Genomic DNA, 15,827 nt, shown 5'->3' with positions numbered 1-15,827 from the left:
CCTTCATCATAGCATCTTTGTGGGGAAGCAACACACTAAAGAGAATAAGTTGACACACGGTCCAATGGAAATTGGGCAAGATAGGAAGTAGACTAGGACTGGGCAGGGATGGCCCACCTTAGCATTGCAGCCCCAAGACACCTGGGGCACAGAATTCACAGGCTGTTGTTCCAGCAAAACTCCAACAGCATCCACACTGCTCACTGCCACTCATGCTTTCCAGGTACATATCATGGTCATTGCAGGGGCAAGCTACCTGCCTCCTTCAAAAAAGGCAGCTGTCTGGCAGCAGATACAGTACCCTGGGAAGCAGCCTGGCATGTTTCACTTTGAGAACAAAAGAACAAAACAACAAGGAAATTGGCTCCTGTGCATCTTAGCCATGCAGGGAAGTCTCCCATGTACCTATTCTAGCCCTACAGATCAGCATCTGGGGGTTTGGAAACACTCCTTGGACAAGCACAGATGACCTTTTGCCACCCTCCACTGATTTCTTCTATAGTGACTTCCAAAGCCAAAGTAGGCTGTGGGAACTCTGAGAAGGCAGCAGGTCTATATGGAAGAACATTGGTCCTGCAAGGTAGCAAAGGTAAGAGATATGCTTACACCGCCAGGCTTCTCTCAGCCAGGGCAGGGCCATGTGCCCATGTGAATTCTGACTCTGTGACCTCCCACAGAGCTCAAGGAGCCAAAAGGGCAGTGAAAGAGTGAGAGTCACAGGTGTGTGTACTTCCCCTACATCTGTTAAGCCCTGACTAGATAGTTCTTGCCTTTCTTCTCCCCAGCCTGCTGGAAGCTGGAGAACTTCCAGCTTCCACCTATGAAGATAGGTACTAATAAGCAAGCACTCTACCAACTGAGTAACATGTGCAGCCCACTGCACTGTCTTTCTAAGAGGCAGCACTGGGTTAGAAAAAGATGCAGTCCTCTCAGTGCTTGCTAGTGCTCATGGTGGTTGTGGACACAATGCCATGGTTTTCCTTTTGTTAAAATCTATTTGGACATTTTTGATGCATTGTTATTGCCTCATTTTTTTTTTTATTTTTTACTTTATTTTATCTTTCAAGACAGGGTTTCTCTGTGTAGCCCTGGCTGTCCTGGAACTCACTCTGTAAACCAGGCTGGTCTCAGAAATCCACCTGCCTCTGCCTCCCAAGTGCTGGGATTAAAGGCGTGCGCCACCACTGCCCGGCGTTATTGCCTCATTTTAAAAAAGATTTTCCACTTCAAAAAGCTAAAAGGCCCAGCACATAATAGTTGGTGGCCCAAAGAACATGACAAACCCTGGAGAGGCAGCCCATCCTTCCTACTCTTCAGACCAGGTCCCAAGGTCACCATCCCTCCCTAACATGTAACTAAAAAGAACAGCTCTTGGGAAAGAAAAGGCCAAGTCTCCCTGGCAGGATCCAAAGTTCCCAGGGCTTGGCTCACACCCACTAGTCCTATGCCTACAGAGACCAACCTGTCATCTGGGGTCCTCTGCAAGAGCAGCAAGTTCTATTAACTGGTTGAACCTTCTCTCCGGCCCCACAAATTTCCTAACTTACAGGTATAAATAAAAACCCTGATTATATTCTGCTTTGATAGAAGGCAAAAGAAAAATTTTCTGTTGAAATATCACTTGAATACCATGATTCAAGTCCTGTTTTAGATCAAACAAAACAACTTTCTGACTGCTTAAAGTCTCTAAGAAACATAGCCAAAAAACAACTTTAACCCTTACTTTAATCTTGTAATTTTGGCTCAATCCTTTTCTGCAACATTTTTTGTTAGTAAGTATCAAAATGGGGAAGGGGAGAAGGGAAGCAAGGAATGAATGTCCTGCAAGCATCTCCGTCATGTCTTCTGCTCTGATTTACCTGAGTTTCCTGCAGGCCTTTCTGCTTCCACCTTGCTACCCACTCAACACTCTCCACAGACCTGAGGAATCTCAAAGCATATGCTGTAGTGTACTGCTCTCCAGCTTCCCCACACACAAAATGCAGAGTTCCCTGTAAACCTGAGACCTCCTCATCTGCACAGGCCATCTCTGTCCTTGGAGGATCCTGACTGCACTCTCTGGCTATAATGATCATTCTGATCACTGCCAATACCTTAACAGTCCCTGCCCAATATTGCCCTATGAAAATTGATAACAGAGTAGCTGGGATAACAGGACTGTACACCACACCCTCAAGATGGCTGATTCTTTGAGCTGCTCTTTTGGGAGGTGATGTTAGGCAGGAAGCGATAATTGGTGGTTCACTGCTTCCCCGTGGGAATGTAAACAATGAAGCCAGGCCTCTCTGTCTAGTGCACAGCAGAATTCCCAAGGCCTCACTCTTAGTAGGCTGTCCAAACTGATGGGAGCAAGCAGTTCCTGTCACACAAAGGTTGGGTTCAAGCCATGGGGCCTGTCTGAACAAGCCTGAACATTGGAATACTAGTGAGCCTCTTATTAGGTCTGCCTCTGTTCTGCTAAGCTGACTAACTCTTGGACCCCAGCTTCTTCCAGCCCTGGGTTCTACATGTTCAGGCCAGAAGGAGATTTCTCAGAAATGACCCAAATGACTAGATACAGGATATAAGAATCCTTCCAAGTGCCTTATCACTGTCTGCTGCAGAGTACTCACCACTTAGGGCAGTCCATCTTACCTGAACACGAACCAGAAGCCTAGATCACAATGTCATATACCTAAGAGTCCCACTGCCTTAGTGTAGCTGAGGAGGAAAGCTGGTCTGATCTGAGAAGAGTCTCTGAATGAGATCTCATCAGGGTCTTAACTTCTGACTCAATTGATACAATGAACTTAATCCTAATGGGAAAGTCTTGAAAGACCTTGTGACTCAACCACTTCCATTCACAGGAAGCAGGAAAGGAAGTGGAGAAATTCAGTAAAATTGCCCAAGTCTTTCAGTGAGAAGCACAGCTGAGCTAGCAACTGATCTTCCAGTCTCCCTACCTCATTTCCTACCTTCCCTGCTACAGGGAGAACAAGACAGCACTGCCGGGGAGAGCCTTGGTCCAGAGAAATGCTCGAAGGAGCCTTGGCTCCCTTCCCTAAACAGGATCACACTGCACATGGCTTCTACTCAGGATCTTTCTTTCCCCTTTCCATTGTGTGTGATAGTTAACACCTGTATAGTCCTTCTCACACCTACAAGATAACAGGAGTACGGGCTGGAGAGATGGCTCAGTGGTTGAGAGCACTGACTTCTCTTCCAGAGGTCCTGAGTTCAATTCCCAGCAAACACATGGTGGCTCACAACCATCTGTAATGGGATCCGATGCCCTCTTCTGGTGTATCTGAAGACAGTGACAGTATACTTACATGAAACAAATAAATCTTTAAAAAAAAATATAACAAGAGTACAAGGGGCTTTAACAGACTGAAACCAATGATGCTATTTATATACCCAGCCCACAGGAGGGGACAGAAAAGGAAAGGCTACCCGGAGCCTAACACAATTTCCTTGGCAAGTTCATCCTCAATTTTGCAGGCCACAATGCTCTTGGTTGGTATCATGTCTTCACCACACTTGCTCTCCCCCAGGAGAAGATTAAGTAGCTCTCTCTGGAGAGCTTTCAAGTCTCATCTAACAACTCCTGTCAACTTTTCTAAAGGTTATTCCTTGGCTTATACCTTGGACAGAACACTGTCTCTTCCTTTTTATGATGAAGCATAGTATCTGGACCCACAGACCTCATGCTGGGAGGGAGCCTATTGGAGGATGCAAACTCAAGGCCTGCAGGGCCTAGCAGTGGGTTGCAAGTAGACAGGTACTGGCCAGTAGTCCAGACCATGTCCCTCACACAGTATCACATGCAATTCAGCATAGCTTTATGCACTGTCTTTTTACTTTTTTAAAAGCAAAGTCGGATATCCCTAAGCTTAGGTAAATAGTTATATAGACTTTTTCCTGAACGTGGGTCTTTTGAGACAGGGTGTCTAACATAATTCTGGCTGTCTTAAGAGTTAACTATGTACAGCAAGCTAGCCTCAAACTCAAAGAAATTCACCTGCCTCTCCCTCCCAGGTGTTGGGATTACAGGCGGGCCTATGTGCCACCATACCTAATCTCATTTTCCCAATTTTAAAATACAGATGGTTCCTTTAAAGTGTCCTTAAAACAAATAAATTGAAAACTGTCAGGAGGCAAAGCTGGGCATGAGATGTAGACACAGGCAGACACTTTGTGACTTAATTTTTAACAGAGTTTCAAAAGGCCTGGCTGGCCTGGAACATGTAGACCTATATAGATCATGCTTATCTCAAACTCAACAGAGACATCCACTTGCCATTGCTGTCCAGACTTGTTTGTGGTGAGGCCTGTAGCCCCTCCTAGTCTGGTTCTTGCTATAGCATCTCAGGTTGGCCTCAAGCTCATGATAATCCTTCTGCCTCATTCTGGATCCAGAACTAACCACACACCACACCACCACACTTCTGACTTCTTTCTTTCAGAAAAAAGATCCACCATGGCAAATTTATCTTGCTTCCTCAATTTGAAGGTGGGGGAGACACTGACAAGCTAATAGAGCCTAGAAATTTTCCAAATCAAAAGGTTCTTTAGAAAATCACCACCTAACTATTCAATAGTTACTGGGCAAAAAAACTCAGCATCTGCTACATTCACTTGGGGACACTGTTCAAAGTTACGAACTGACCAAGCCAAAACCCACTAATGCTCCCCCACACCCACACCAAAACTTAACCACTGGGTCACTGAGATGATAGGACTTAACTCCAAAACAAGACTATGCTATTAATGCCAATTGACCTTTTTCTCATACAAAGGAAAGGAGACCTCTCTGTCTGCAACAAATCTGAAGCTGTGGAAAGATACCCAAGCACTAAATGGACAGTTTTACCACAAAGCGCCTAGGCTCATCTACCACTAAAAATTCCAACAGCCACAATCTAGAGGGGGGTGGGAAGGCATGAGATGGCTTAGCAGGTAAAGGAGAACTGACTTCAATCCCTGGGACACATATAGTAGAAACACCAACTCCTGCAAGTTGTCCTCTGATCTCAAAACATCGGGCAGGTGAGGACACGTACACACACCCCACCTCCATCTGGGCTTCTTACAAGTTTGTTTTGTTTTGTTTTGTTTTTTAAAAAACTCCCAAGGAACTCTAACTTAACCTGTGTATTTTAGTCCATGTCTGCCACGTTGACCTCTCTCTCTCTCACACTGGCCGTATGTCCAACCTTCTCCATGACACTTCTCCTGCCTCTTACAAGTTTCTTAAGTGCCCCTCTATGATAAGCCAGCAGAGGGCAGGGTCAGAAGGAAAACCAGTTGAAAGATGTGAGAGGAACTACCTTCCTTTTTATGCACAGGTCCAAATTCTAGGGATCAAGTGATAGAAGATGCTGGGTCATGAGGAAGAATGGCTTCAACAATATCCTCTCTTCAGCAAAATAAAAGGCCAAATTCAAGACCTCCGAGAGTAAAACCCCAGTTTCTGGGCCAGGCTCCTGTGAAGCTCTTGCACACTCTCAGCTAAGCTCATCTTTACCTACTAGGTTTGTCAAACTGGTGCCATGGTTTGGAATACAATGTCCTCTAGAGGTGTGGCACAATTTTAGGAGACTTTAAAAATGTTTTAGTTAGAGGAAACACTGAGCTGGAAGATGACTGGAAATGTGTCAGTGTCTTCCTCGTTCTCTGTTCCCAGGAGGTGGCAGTCTCCTCCTTTACAGACCCCTCCTGTCCTATGTTCACCCTGTCTCACACCAAAGTAACCCAGTCTCAAGACTGACCCCTCTGAAACCTGGAGCCCAAGCACCCCCATCTAAGTTGTTCTGCAAATGAAGGGCCCTGCAAAGGAGGACTCAACCTTTGTAGCCCATTCCAATTTTAGCAATTCTCATTCTCTTAAAAGAGAAGGAGGAAAACCAAAGAAACATCAGGCACAACTACCCGAATAAAGCTAACTAGGTTCTGGACTGAAATAAAGCCCACCTCCTTAGGTTAGCCTTCTCAGGAAGACACTTAGCAGCCTCAGCGAGACAATGCAAACTCCCTGTACCTAAGCACAAGTGTTAATTCAGTTGAATTCAGACATGTAGAAAACCATACCTGAGAACTGTCCTGGGACTGTGCTGCAAAGTGGCTGGGAAGCAGCATAGCATGTGGGGCTCCCTTTTGCAATCTGGAAACTGTAGTCCAAAGGATCAGACATGAAACTTCAAACCATTTATCTTAAAGTAAGATGTCCTGCCAAAGTTATCTTGTAAAAGAAAAAAATCTGACCGCATCTCTTTTCACTTAAAATCCCCTAAGGTTGGGCTGTTGAGATGGCTCAGTGGGCAAGAGCACTGACTGCTCTTCTGAAGGTCGTCAGTTCAAATGCCAGCAACCATATGGTGGCTCACAACCATTCCTAATGAGATCTGACGCCCTCTTCTGGTGCATCAGATACAGCTACAGTGTATGGGACCAGAGCGAGCAGGATCGTCCTGAGTTCAATTCCCAGCAGCCACATGATGGCTCACGGCCATCTGTACAGCTACAGTGTACTCATTCAGACACATAAAATAAATAAATAAATCTTTTTAAAAATAAATAAATAAATCTTTAAAAAAAAAAGAATCCATATATATATATATATATATATATATATATATATATATATATATATATATATATATATATATATATATATAAAAAATCCCCTAAGGCTGCCGGAGTGGTGGTGGCGCAGGCCTTTGATCCCAGCACTTGGGAGACAGAAGCAGGTGGACTTCTGAGTTCGAGGCTAGCCTGGTCTACAGAGTGAGTTCCAGGACAGCCAGGGATATACAGAGAAAATATACAATACAGATATTGTCTCGAAAAACAAAAACAAAAACAAAAAATCCCCATGAACTTCTGCTAAAATTGGAACTTGACACTCCAATGAAGCAGGACTGCCCACCTTTTTAGTTGGCCATACTCCAACCACAGGGAATTCAGCTCCTTGAGCCCCACCCTGCTCTCAACCAAAAAAGAAGCGATCACAGGCTTGGCTCAGTAACCCCACTCACCCTTCCCAAGACAGCTCAGCCCTGTTCCCCAGCAACTCTGAGCTGAACTGCACGGGACAGGATACCTCTGTTGCACCACAAATGCTCTTCCCACGTGGCACTTTTTCACACTGAACTTTAGGTACATGTCCTCCTATCAGCTATAGTGTCTTCAACATCTCTCACATAGCAAACCCACAAAGCACACCACCCATCTACCTCTCATCAATGTATGTTCACTGAGCTGCCACTACAACCTGTCAGCCTTGACTGCAGTCCTAGGGACAGTTTAACCAAACAGAGACAAAGCTAAAAAGATAAAGCAGGGTCAGAGAAAAGGGATGCAGTCCAGGGCCAGGATTTCTACACTATGCAGGGTGGTCTGGGAAGGCCTCACCATGACATCAATCCAGAGGAAGAGCAGTCCAGAACCAAGGGCCCAAAGCAAAAGCATACCAGACACACTACAGTCACTCCTGGGAAGGAAGAAAGTGATATATAGTGCATGATGAGTAGGGGTCTCAGCTCGGGAAGTCTTAAGCCAAGCTAAAGACTCTTGTTCTGAAAAGACAGAGGGTTTTGAGCAGGAGTTAACAGGAGACAGGAAAGAAGCTGGTGGGACAAGAACTGGGATGAGTTCTAGTTCAGACACTCAAGAGTATAAAGAAATATCTAGATCTAGAAGCAATTTTTAACGCCTGAAAAGGATTGTACTGATGAATTAGATGCACCTTGACAAAAACAGCACAGGATGGTCTCAAGTTTCCAATTTTTGTTGTTGTTGTTGTTGATCGTTTTTCGAGACAGGGTTTCTCTGTATAGACCAGGCTGGCCTCGAACTCAGAAATCCACTTGCCTCTGCCTCCCAAGTGCTGGGATTAAAGGTGTATGCCATCACTGCCTGTCAGGTTTCTCTCAGTCTGCTTTTCATATGGGAATCAGGTTAAGGAGCACCTACTGAGACGACAACTGTTTTAAAGAGTAAAACAAATTTTAAAAACTATACACCCTGGCTACTGTAGGATGATGCACGAATGGCCCTCTCTCTCTGGTAGTCAACAGCAATTCACACAGTACCCAGACTAAGATGAGACTTCGTCAGCAGACCAGCTTTACATAAGTCACCAGGAAGAAAGGCCCTTCCCTACACCTGGAGCTCAGCCAGTCCAAAGACTCAGCTAAATGACAAAGGTGCCACATCAAGACTATTCCTATTATTTCATGGAAAACCCTCAAGGAGACACCTCAGGGTCATCCACCACAGAAAGCTAGTCATCTCAAAACTCACCAGTCTCTTGGCCACTCATTCCCATTTAGGAAAGGAATGAAATACTCTGTGCTCCACCCACCCACCCCCCAGACAATCACCTCAGACCACACAAATTTAGTTATGGAATGAATCTCCTGGCTGTGAGTCAATTAATCCTGTGTGCACATGGTAGGAAGAAAGGCAAAGAAGAGAGGGAAGATGTACTCTACCCAAGTTCTAATTCAAATTTCTTCAGCTTCTCCCTCCACTTCATTAGCTGTTAACAAAACCTCAGGCCTAGGAGGTTAAAGTCACCCTCTCTCCTGGTCACTTCCCTGAGATCACCCTGGACCAGCCATCAGAGGTCTGTGAGCCTGGATTGAAACCCTTTCAGAGCCCCAACACCTAATTACCCCTCTGATCTCCTCTTGGATTTTGTGAACAAGGGCACTCCCATCCCAAGCTCTCCATTTTTAAGAGAGCTTTGTGGTTTGGGGCACTGCTCCTTCTCTCTCTGCTTGTTTCCCAGGGAAGAGAAAAAGAGATGCTGAGTAACAGCAGAAAATGCTGACTCTGGCTTGAGATCCACTTCAGACCTAGAGGGGTCATCAAAGACTCGGTTTCTCAGGAGGTCCAGAATTTAAGAGAGCTTGTAACTACCCCATCCCCAACAGCCAGAGTCACCTCCCCTCCCCTGAAAAAGAATCCTAACTGTGCCTTCTTCAGCAGAAAAAGTGACATGAACTAGGGTGAGCAAGTCTTAATCCTCATTTTCTCAAGCTGTACTAACAGTTCTTAGTGTTAGTTTGCAATAACATATCATATACAAGTGGACAACCATATACTTTTAAACAGGATAACTTCCTAATAGAACCTAAAACGACCAAATTTCCTCAAGTCAAGTCTGCTTGAGACTAATCTCACTCGAGCCCAAGCTGAGCTAAAACTCTTTCTACCTCAGTATCTCCATAAAGGGAGCACAGACATGAGCCATCACACCCTGCTTCAAAACATCTCATGGTCCAGTTTGTTCAAGTGAAAATTCAGACAAGATTCATTACCATGCATGACAGGACTTCAACCTTTTCATCTTTAACATGCCCCTTCTAAAAGTCTGCTTCTTTACTGATAAATAGTTGTGCAGAATTTTTCTAAACACTGGATAACCTCAGTTAGCCACACACACCTTTAATTCCAGTACTTAGGAATTAAAGTACACGGTCATCCTATTTTCTCAATACCATTGTGGATGGGAGGTATTTCACATGTGCTGTTATGACCATACAATAAGACCAATCACTCTACCACATGTGCTCCCAAGCTACCACCCTCAGTTAATGAAACCAGGAGTCTCTCGCCAGCCTTTATGGGGCAAGACAGGAGTTCCCAATCACATTAATAAATTTGAAGACACATGCATTTAAACCTACACTTTAATTTTGCTTTGGTGAGTGGAGTGGGCTTTGGTTTCTAACAGGGAGAACAGTTTTAACACTGGAACCTAAAAGACATTTAGATCTAATCTAATTCCCTGCAAATGAAGAAATAAGTGAAAAAGACCACTGCATGTCAGTGGGATTGAGTGGGGTTAGGACACAATAACTATTTATCACATAAGTAATACTACTTTTTATTTCTGTGTCTATGGTCAAAGTACAACTTGCAGTTATCAACCACGTGGGTCCTGAAGATCTAACTAAGATCTTCAAAGTTAAAAGATACTGGGTTCCTTCATTTGCTGAGCCATTTCACTGACCCCACAAAAATAATTTTAAACAGTGTTTACCACAGGCAATATTTATGGGCTCCCACTGTGTCTGATACATTTACTAAGAGCTTTGTAAACATTTACCACCTTCAATTCTAACAACACTCCAAAACCATTACCGTTATCCTTCTTGAGAGAAGTAAATTAATAGTAGCTCAGAGAGGCACACAATTCCAAGATTACCCAGCAACTTAGAAACTTAGCTAGGGACTAAGAGTGTAAACTCAGTTTCCAGACTCAGAAGTTTGAAGACCTCATGATGCTGAGAGGCCCTAGGGATGACCAACTACCACAACAGCAGGGGCAGAAGAGGGTCCCAGACAACACGCATCAGCTCTATTTCAGAGACTCACACAAACAGGAATAAAGCACCGAATCTCAGGTTCTCCCCCCAGCTTAGGCACAAGCTTTCTCAATATACTCAGTGAGAGGCAGCTGCACAACAAATTCACACAGGCCAAGTATGTGAGCTCCTGTAAGTGCTCCCCAGGGTCTTGGAGAGATGAAAATTAACTAAAGCTTACTTAAGACAAACTAAAACTTGATTTGGTAGGCATAGTAACTAATGCACATAATCCTAACTCCCAAAAGGCTGAGGCAGGATTATTGCCAGAAATTCAAAGGTCAGTCTGAACTACACAGTAAGTTCAAGGCAATGCTGGGCTAGAGTGAAATCCTAAATTTTGTCCAAAAAAAAAAAAAAAAAAGATCTAGGGCTGGGGTGCTGGCTCAGTGGTTAAGAGCACTGGCTGCTCTTTCAGAGGACCCAGGTTCAATTCCCAGTACCCACACAACAGCTTACAACTGCCTCTAACGCCAGTTCCAGAGAATCCAACCCCCTCACACAGACGTACATATATACAAAGCACCAACATACATAAAGATAATTAAATTTTTCAATTGCTTTGAAAAAAATCATCATTGCTGGAAATGAATGGTGGGCATACCTCAGACAGCAAAAGCAGGCAGGACTCAACCATCATTATACCACATTCCAAGGCAAAAGTAGTCATTTCATCCAGGCAATGATGGTGGTGTACCCTTTTGATCCCAGCACTCAAGAAGGCGGAGTGGGTCTCTGAGTTCAAGGCCAGCCTGATCTACAAAGTGAGTTCCAAGAGCCTTAGCTACACAGAGAACCTCTCCCTGACTTGAAAAAACAAAAACAAAAACAACCCAAAAAACAGGTAGTCATTTCTTTGAGTGACTGACCTACAGTTAGTTAAAGCTGCTAATTACTGCCAGGTATAGTGGTGCACACCTTTAATCCCAGCACTCTTGGAGGCAAAGGTAGGCAGACCAGGTTTGAGGCCAGCCTGGTCTACAAACTCAGTCCCAGGGCTTTACTCAGAAGGGGCAGCAGTGTGCTGATACCAAGGTTTGGTAAAATGATTTAGCAGGTTTAAAGAAAAAAAAAAAAAAAACACTTGCCACCTAGCATGACAACCTGAATTCAGTTCTCAGGACCTATGTATGATGGAAGGAGAGAACAGACTCTTGTAAAATGTTCTGACTGAGCTGGGCAGTGATAGCACACACCTTTGGTCACAGCACCAGGGAAGCAGAGAGAGGTGATCTCTGAATTCAAGGCCTATAGAGTGAGTTCTAACACAGGCAGGGCTGCTACCCAGAAAAACTCTACCACGAAAAAAACTGAATGAATGAATGGAATGAATAAATGTCCTCTCACCTCCGCATGCCACACAAAAAAATAAATACAAGACGAGGGGCCAGGCAGTGGTGGTGCACGCCTTTAATCCCAGCACAGAGGCAGGTGGACTTCTGAGTTCAAGGCCAGCCTGGTCTACAGAGTGAGTTCTAGGACAGTCAGGGCTATACTGAGAAACCCTGACTTGAAAAGCAAAAAAAAAAAAAAAAAAAAAAAAAAAAAAAAAAAAAAAAAAAAAAAGCACCATGCATATGCTTTCCATCCATGACCAATCAAAAGCAATTTCTTGTGTGAATTTTTATTGTAAGAGTGCATAAAAGGGTGGGTTTTTTTTTTTGTTGTTGTTGTTTTAATGTTGTTTTTAAGGAGTATCTCCATGCCCTGAACTCTCAGTCATCCTGCCATGAGCACCCTTCTGCTGGGATCATAGTTGTGAACTACCACACCCAGTTCAAAGATCAATTTTAAAGCAAACTGTTTCTTGTGGGGGTGCTAAGCTATACACAAAAACAAATTATATGCATTCTCTGCCTTCTTTTCACAAGTTTAAAAAATAAGACCCACATAAAAGTTCCTGAAGGTCCCATAATCTTTTAAGCACTGAACCAGCAATTCTTAAGCTGTTTCATAGGGTTCACCAGGGACCACCAGGAAACATATTTACATTATGATTTACAGCAGTAGCAAAGTTATAGTTATGAAGTAGCAGCAAAAATAATTTTATGGCTGGGGGGTCACTAGGACATGACGAATTGTATTTAAAGGGTCACAGAATTAGGAAGGTTGAGAAGCACTGTTATCACAGTAAAGGTTCACCACTATCCTGAGAGGCATGCACATCATAAACTAATCCTTGATGTACAAATGGGGAAGGTGAGACTCAGTTAATAAGAGATAGAGATAGAGCTAGCATTTTGAACATGTGCAGACTGACCCCAAAACCTATGCATCTCTTTCCACTTAGGCACTCAAGATTAAGAGGGAGTGTGGGTAGAATAAGGGAAAGGAATGTAAATAATACTGTTCAGGAGGGTGTCCAAAAGGACAAATCCCAAAACTTAATACCATAACCCCAAAACGGGGTGGGGGGGGGGGAAGACTGGGAGAACTGAAAGGGACACTGCAGTACAGACATAATGTAAGTATGAAGAAACAAAAGAATAAAACTTGGACTGAGGAACAACAAACACATACACAGACACACACACACTTGGTGGAAGGGAGGGGGTTGTTAAAACAGGTATAGGGGAAGGCAGAGGCAGGAGAATCCGGAGTTTAGGACCTGCCTTGATTAAGTTCCAAGCAATCCCAGGCTAAACTAAAGCCATGTTCTCACTTTACCCCTCCCCACTACAAACCTAGGACTTGGAGGCTTAAACAAGATAGAAAATGCCACACGGAAGGGAAGAGAGGGCAAAGCACACTTTATTACTAGTTACTGCTTGTGTCCCTTAAAAACTAAAACACCAGCATCTGAGCCAAAGGAAAGCTAAAAATAGGCTTAGCTTGCTTATGAGACACTCATTTCTGTACACCTCCCAAAAACATATGCATCACAGAACATAAAAATCCCAAGACCACACAACTACTCCACTGGTGTCACAGTTAAAGATGTCCAGGCTGCAAATAAAATCAGAGCTGAAAAGGGACCTACAGATCCCTTTGGCTGAGGAGCTAGACTACCACCTAACCTTACCAGACAGACAAGCCAATCACAGAATTCACTTTAAAAAGCACCCAGCTCTTAGGTCTTAACAAGCTTAAACTCAGAAGCTACTGGATTAATTCTGGTAAATCTGTCACAAAACTACTCCAAAGATTCTAAACCAACTGGTAGTCACTCTTACTTTAAGATTACAAAAACAAACCAACAAACAAACACCCACACACAGGAACACCATACCTAAAATGTGTGCTTTGGTCACTTAAATTGAGTTTGCTTTATCCTGAGGAAAAGTTGACATGCCAGCCAAACTGTCTTCTTCCCACGATCAATAACTCCAATGACGCAAGCTATCAAGGGCCCCTGGCTTTACACAAAATGCCAGCTCAGGCACCCAATCCTGCCTGATGTCACAGCTGATTTAAAACCCACAAGGCAGGTTCACCAGTAGCTAAGCGGCAGCGAACTGAGCGAACAGCCTCATTTAAACTTCTGAGGAGCGCGGCTCGAGAGGATGATTATACCTCTGAATTTAAAGAGAGGCAGGACCAAAGAGAGTCTTAAAGTTGATTCCTCCACTCTGTGGGTGGAAAACGAGGATATGAAAGATTTAAAATGGAGGTTTCAGTACTGCCCCTTGCATAAGAGGATTCGGGAAGGGAAGGAGAAGAGGAGGGAAACTCTGGTACTACAGCACCCCCCCCCCAACCCCATGTGCCCTCTTCCTTATGAAGCAACCTTAAGAGAAATCGAAAGGGCAACCAACGTGCTGGTTCCCCCAGGGCTAGGCCTACACTTTCCAGCACTCTGGAACTTGAAAGCGGCTAGCTCCGACTTCCTCGGTGCCTAGTTTAAGTTAGGCAATCACACCAAAGCTCCAAAGGGAGTTTTGTCTTTTTCTTTTTCCTTTTTTTTTTTTTTTTTTTTAAGTAAAAGTACCAGGACTCCGACGGTCAAACTCAAGGGCCATGCTCACTACGAGACACCCGGGAGTACCCAGGCGGAGGCTGTCCCGGAGTGGTGCGCCACTAGATGCCCACGCCGATCGCGCCCGGCTAGGATTCCCTAGCCACCTCCCACCCGGGCTCAGCGGGGGAGGGGAGCCCCGCGCGCAGCTCAGGCCGGCGAGCGCTGCGAACAGTCCTGGCACGGCGCATGGCGCCCAACTGTCACCCGCCCGCCCCGCACCGGCGCGGCCACTCCCTCGCCGCCACACACGCCCCTCGCGTCGCCGCGGGCAGCCACCGGCTCCGGGGCACGCAGGGGCCCGCGCTCCCCACGCCTCACCCGGCTCCCCAAAGCGCAAACTTGCAAAGTTCAAAGCCAGGCCCCGCTCGGAGCCGTGACACATGTTCACTGAACACGCACTCTCGAGGCACCGACACGCACAGGGAACACAGGGAGCACCGAGCGGCCCCGCCCGGCCCAGTCCGGCAAGCTAGGCCCGAGGCATGCCGTTGCCACCAACCGCTGCGGCCCCGGCAGCCCCGCTCTGAGGGAAACGCCCGCGTCACTGCGCGGGCCACTGCCGTGCCGCGCAGACCCACCTGGAGGCGGCTGTCCGTTCACCGCGGCCGGCGGCGGCGGCGCGTGCTTCGTCCACGGGTTCACCTTGGGCGGCGGTGCCTCCACGAAGTCACGCCGGCCGCCGTCCTCGCCGTCGCTTCCCGCTGGGGCTTCCGCAGCTGCGGGTGGCCGCGGGCTCTCGCGCTCCGTGCCGTCGCGGCCAGGCCTGGCGCAGGCGGGCCGCGGCCTGCGGGCGCCGCCGTCGGGCTCACCGCCGCCGTCGCCCGGGCCCGACTCGGCCTGGGCGTCGGGCGCCGGCTTCTTCCTCGCCAGGCCGTGCTCGTCGGCCTGCAGCAGCGGGGCGCCCGCCGGCAGCAGCGGCTCCACTTGAGTGGCCATCTGCGCGGAGGGGCCGGGCGCGCCGCGGGCCCCGCTCGAGGCCGCTGGCGGGGCGCCGGGGCCCGGGCCGCGCGGACGCGGGGCGGCGCGGACGGGCGGACGGTGAGCGGCGCGCCGGGCAGAGGGCTCCGGCGCGCCTAGCCGGCCTGGCGGACCTCGGTCCGCCGCCTGCGTCCCCCCGCCCCCGGCCCGGGGCGGCTCGGGGGGCTGCAGTGGTGCGGACGGCCAGGGGGGGAGCGGCGCGGCGAGCCGAGCCAGACCACGCGATCCGCGGCGGGCGGCGGGCGGGCGCGCGCCTCGCGACGCGGCGCGCGAGGGGCGGGGACGGCGCGGCGGCGGGCGCGCGCACGCACGGCGAGAGGTTCCGCCCCGGCCCCGCCTCCCGGCGGCCATTCCTGTGGCGCGGCGAGCGAACGGGGGCGAGCACGTGCCTGATGCAACTTCGGAGGGCGGGGGTGGGGGAGGAGCCTTAAAGGGCCAGAGCCCCTGAACGACCGCAGGTGGAGCACATGGGACTTGGCCACGCGGCCAGCCCGGCCTGCTAACGCTGGTGACGAGTGTTCCGGGGCTCCGGGAAG

At 47.3% G+C, this 15,827-nt stretch overlaps 1 protein-coding gene across 4 annotated transcripts in view; it reads right to left on the bottom strand.

Moving 5' to 3' along the window:
* Larp1 (La ribonucleoprotein 1, translational regulator) overlaps nucleotides 1-15,373 on the bottom strand; it is a 51,891-nt gene extending 36,518 nt beyond the window's left edge. The window contains exon 1 of one of the 4 annotated variants that reach the window (XM_031355068.1): nucleotides 14,892-15,373. In XM_031355068.1, coding sequence (XP_031210928.1) covers nucleotides 14,892-15,249 — 358 coding nt within the window. In that variant the 5' untranslated portion in view covers nucleotides 15,250-15,373. Of the gene's footprint in view, nucleotides 1-14,283; nucleotides 14,515-14,733; nucleotides 14,751-14,891 lie in introns of those variants that run through there. The other 3 variants (XM_031355069.1, XM_031355071.1, XM_031355070.1) reach the window with 3 other exon arrangements.
* Nucleotides 15,374-15,827: the final 454 nt, after the last annotated feature.

The sequence above is a fragment of the Mastomys coucha genome, unplaced genomic scaffold (assembly GCF_008632895.1).
Source record: "Mastomys coucha isolate ucsf_1 unplaced genomic scaffold, UCSF_Mcou_1 pScaffold5, whole genome shotgun sequence".
NCBI lineage: Eukaryota > Metazoa > Chordata > Mammalia > Rodentia > Muridae > Mastomys > Mastomys coucha.
This window is presented reverse-complemented; position numbering and strand designations above follow the sequence as displayed.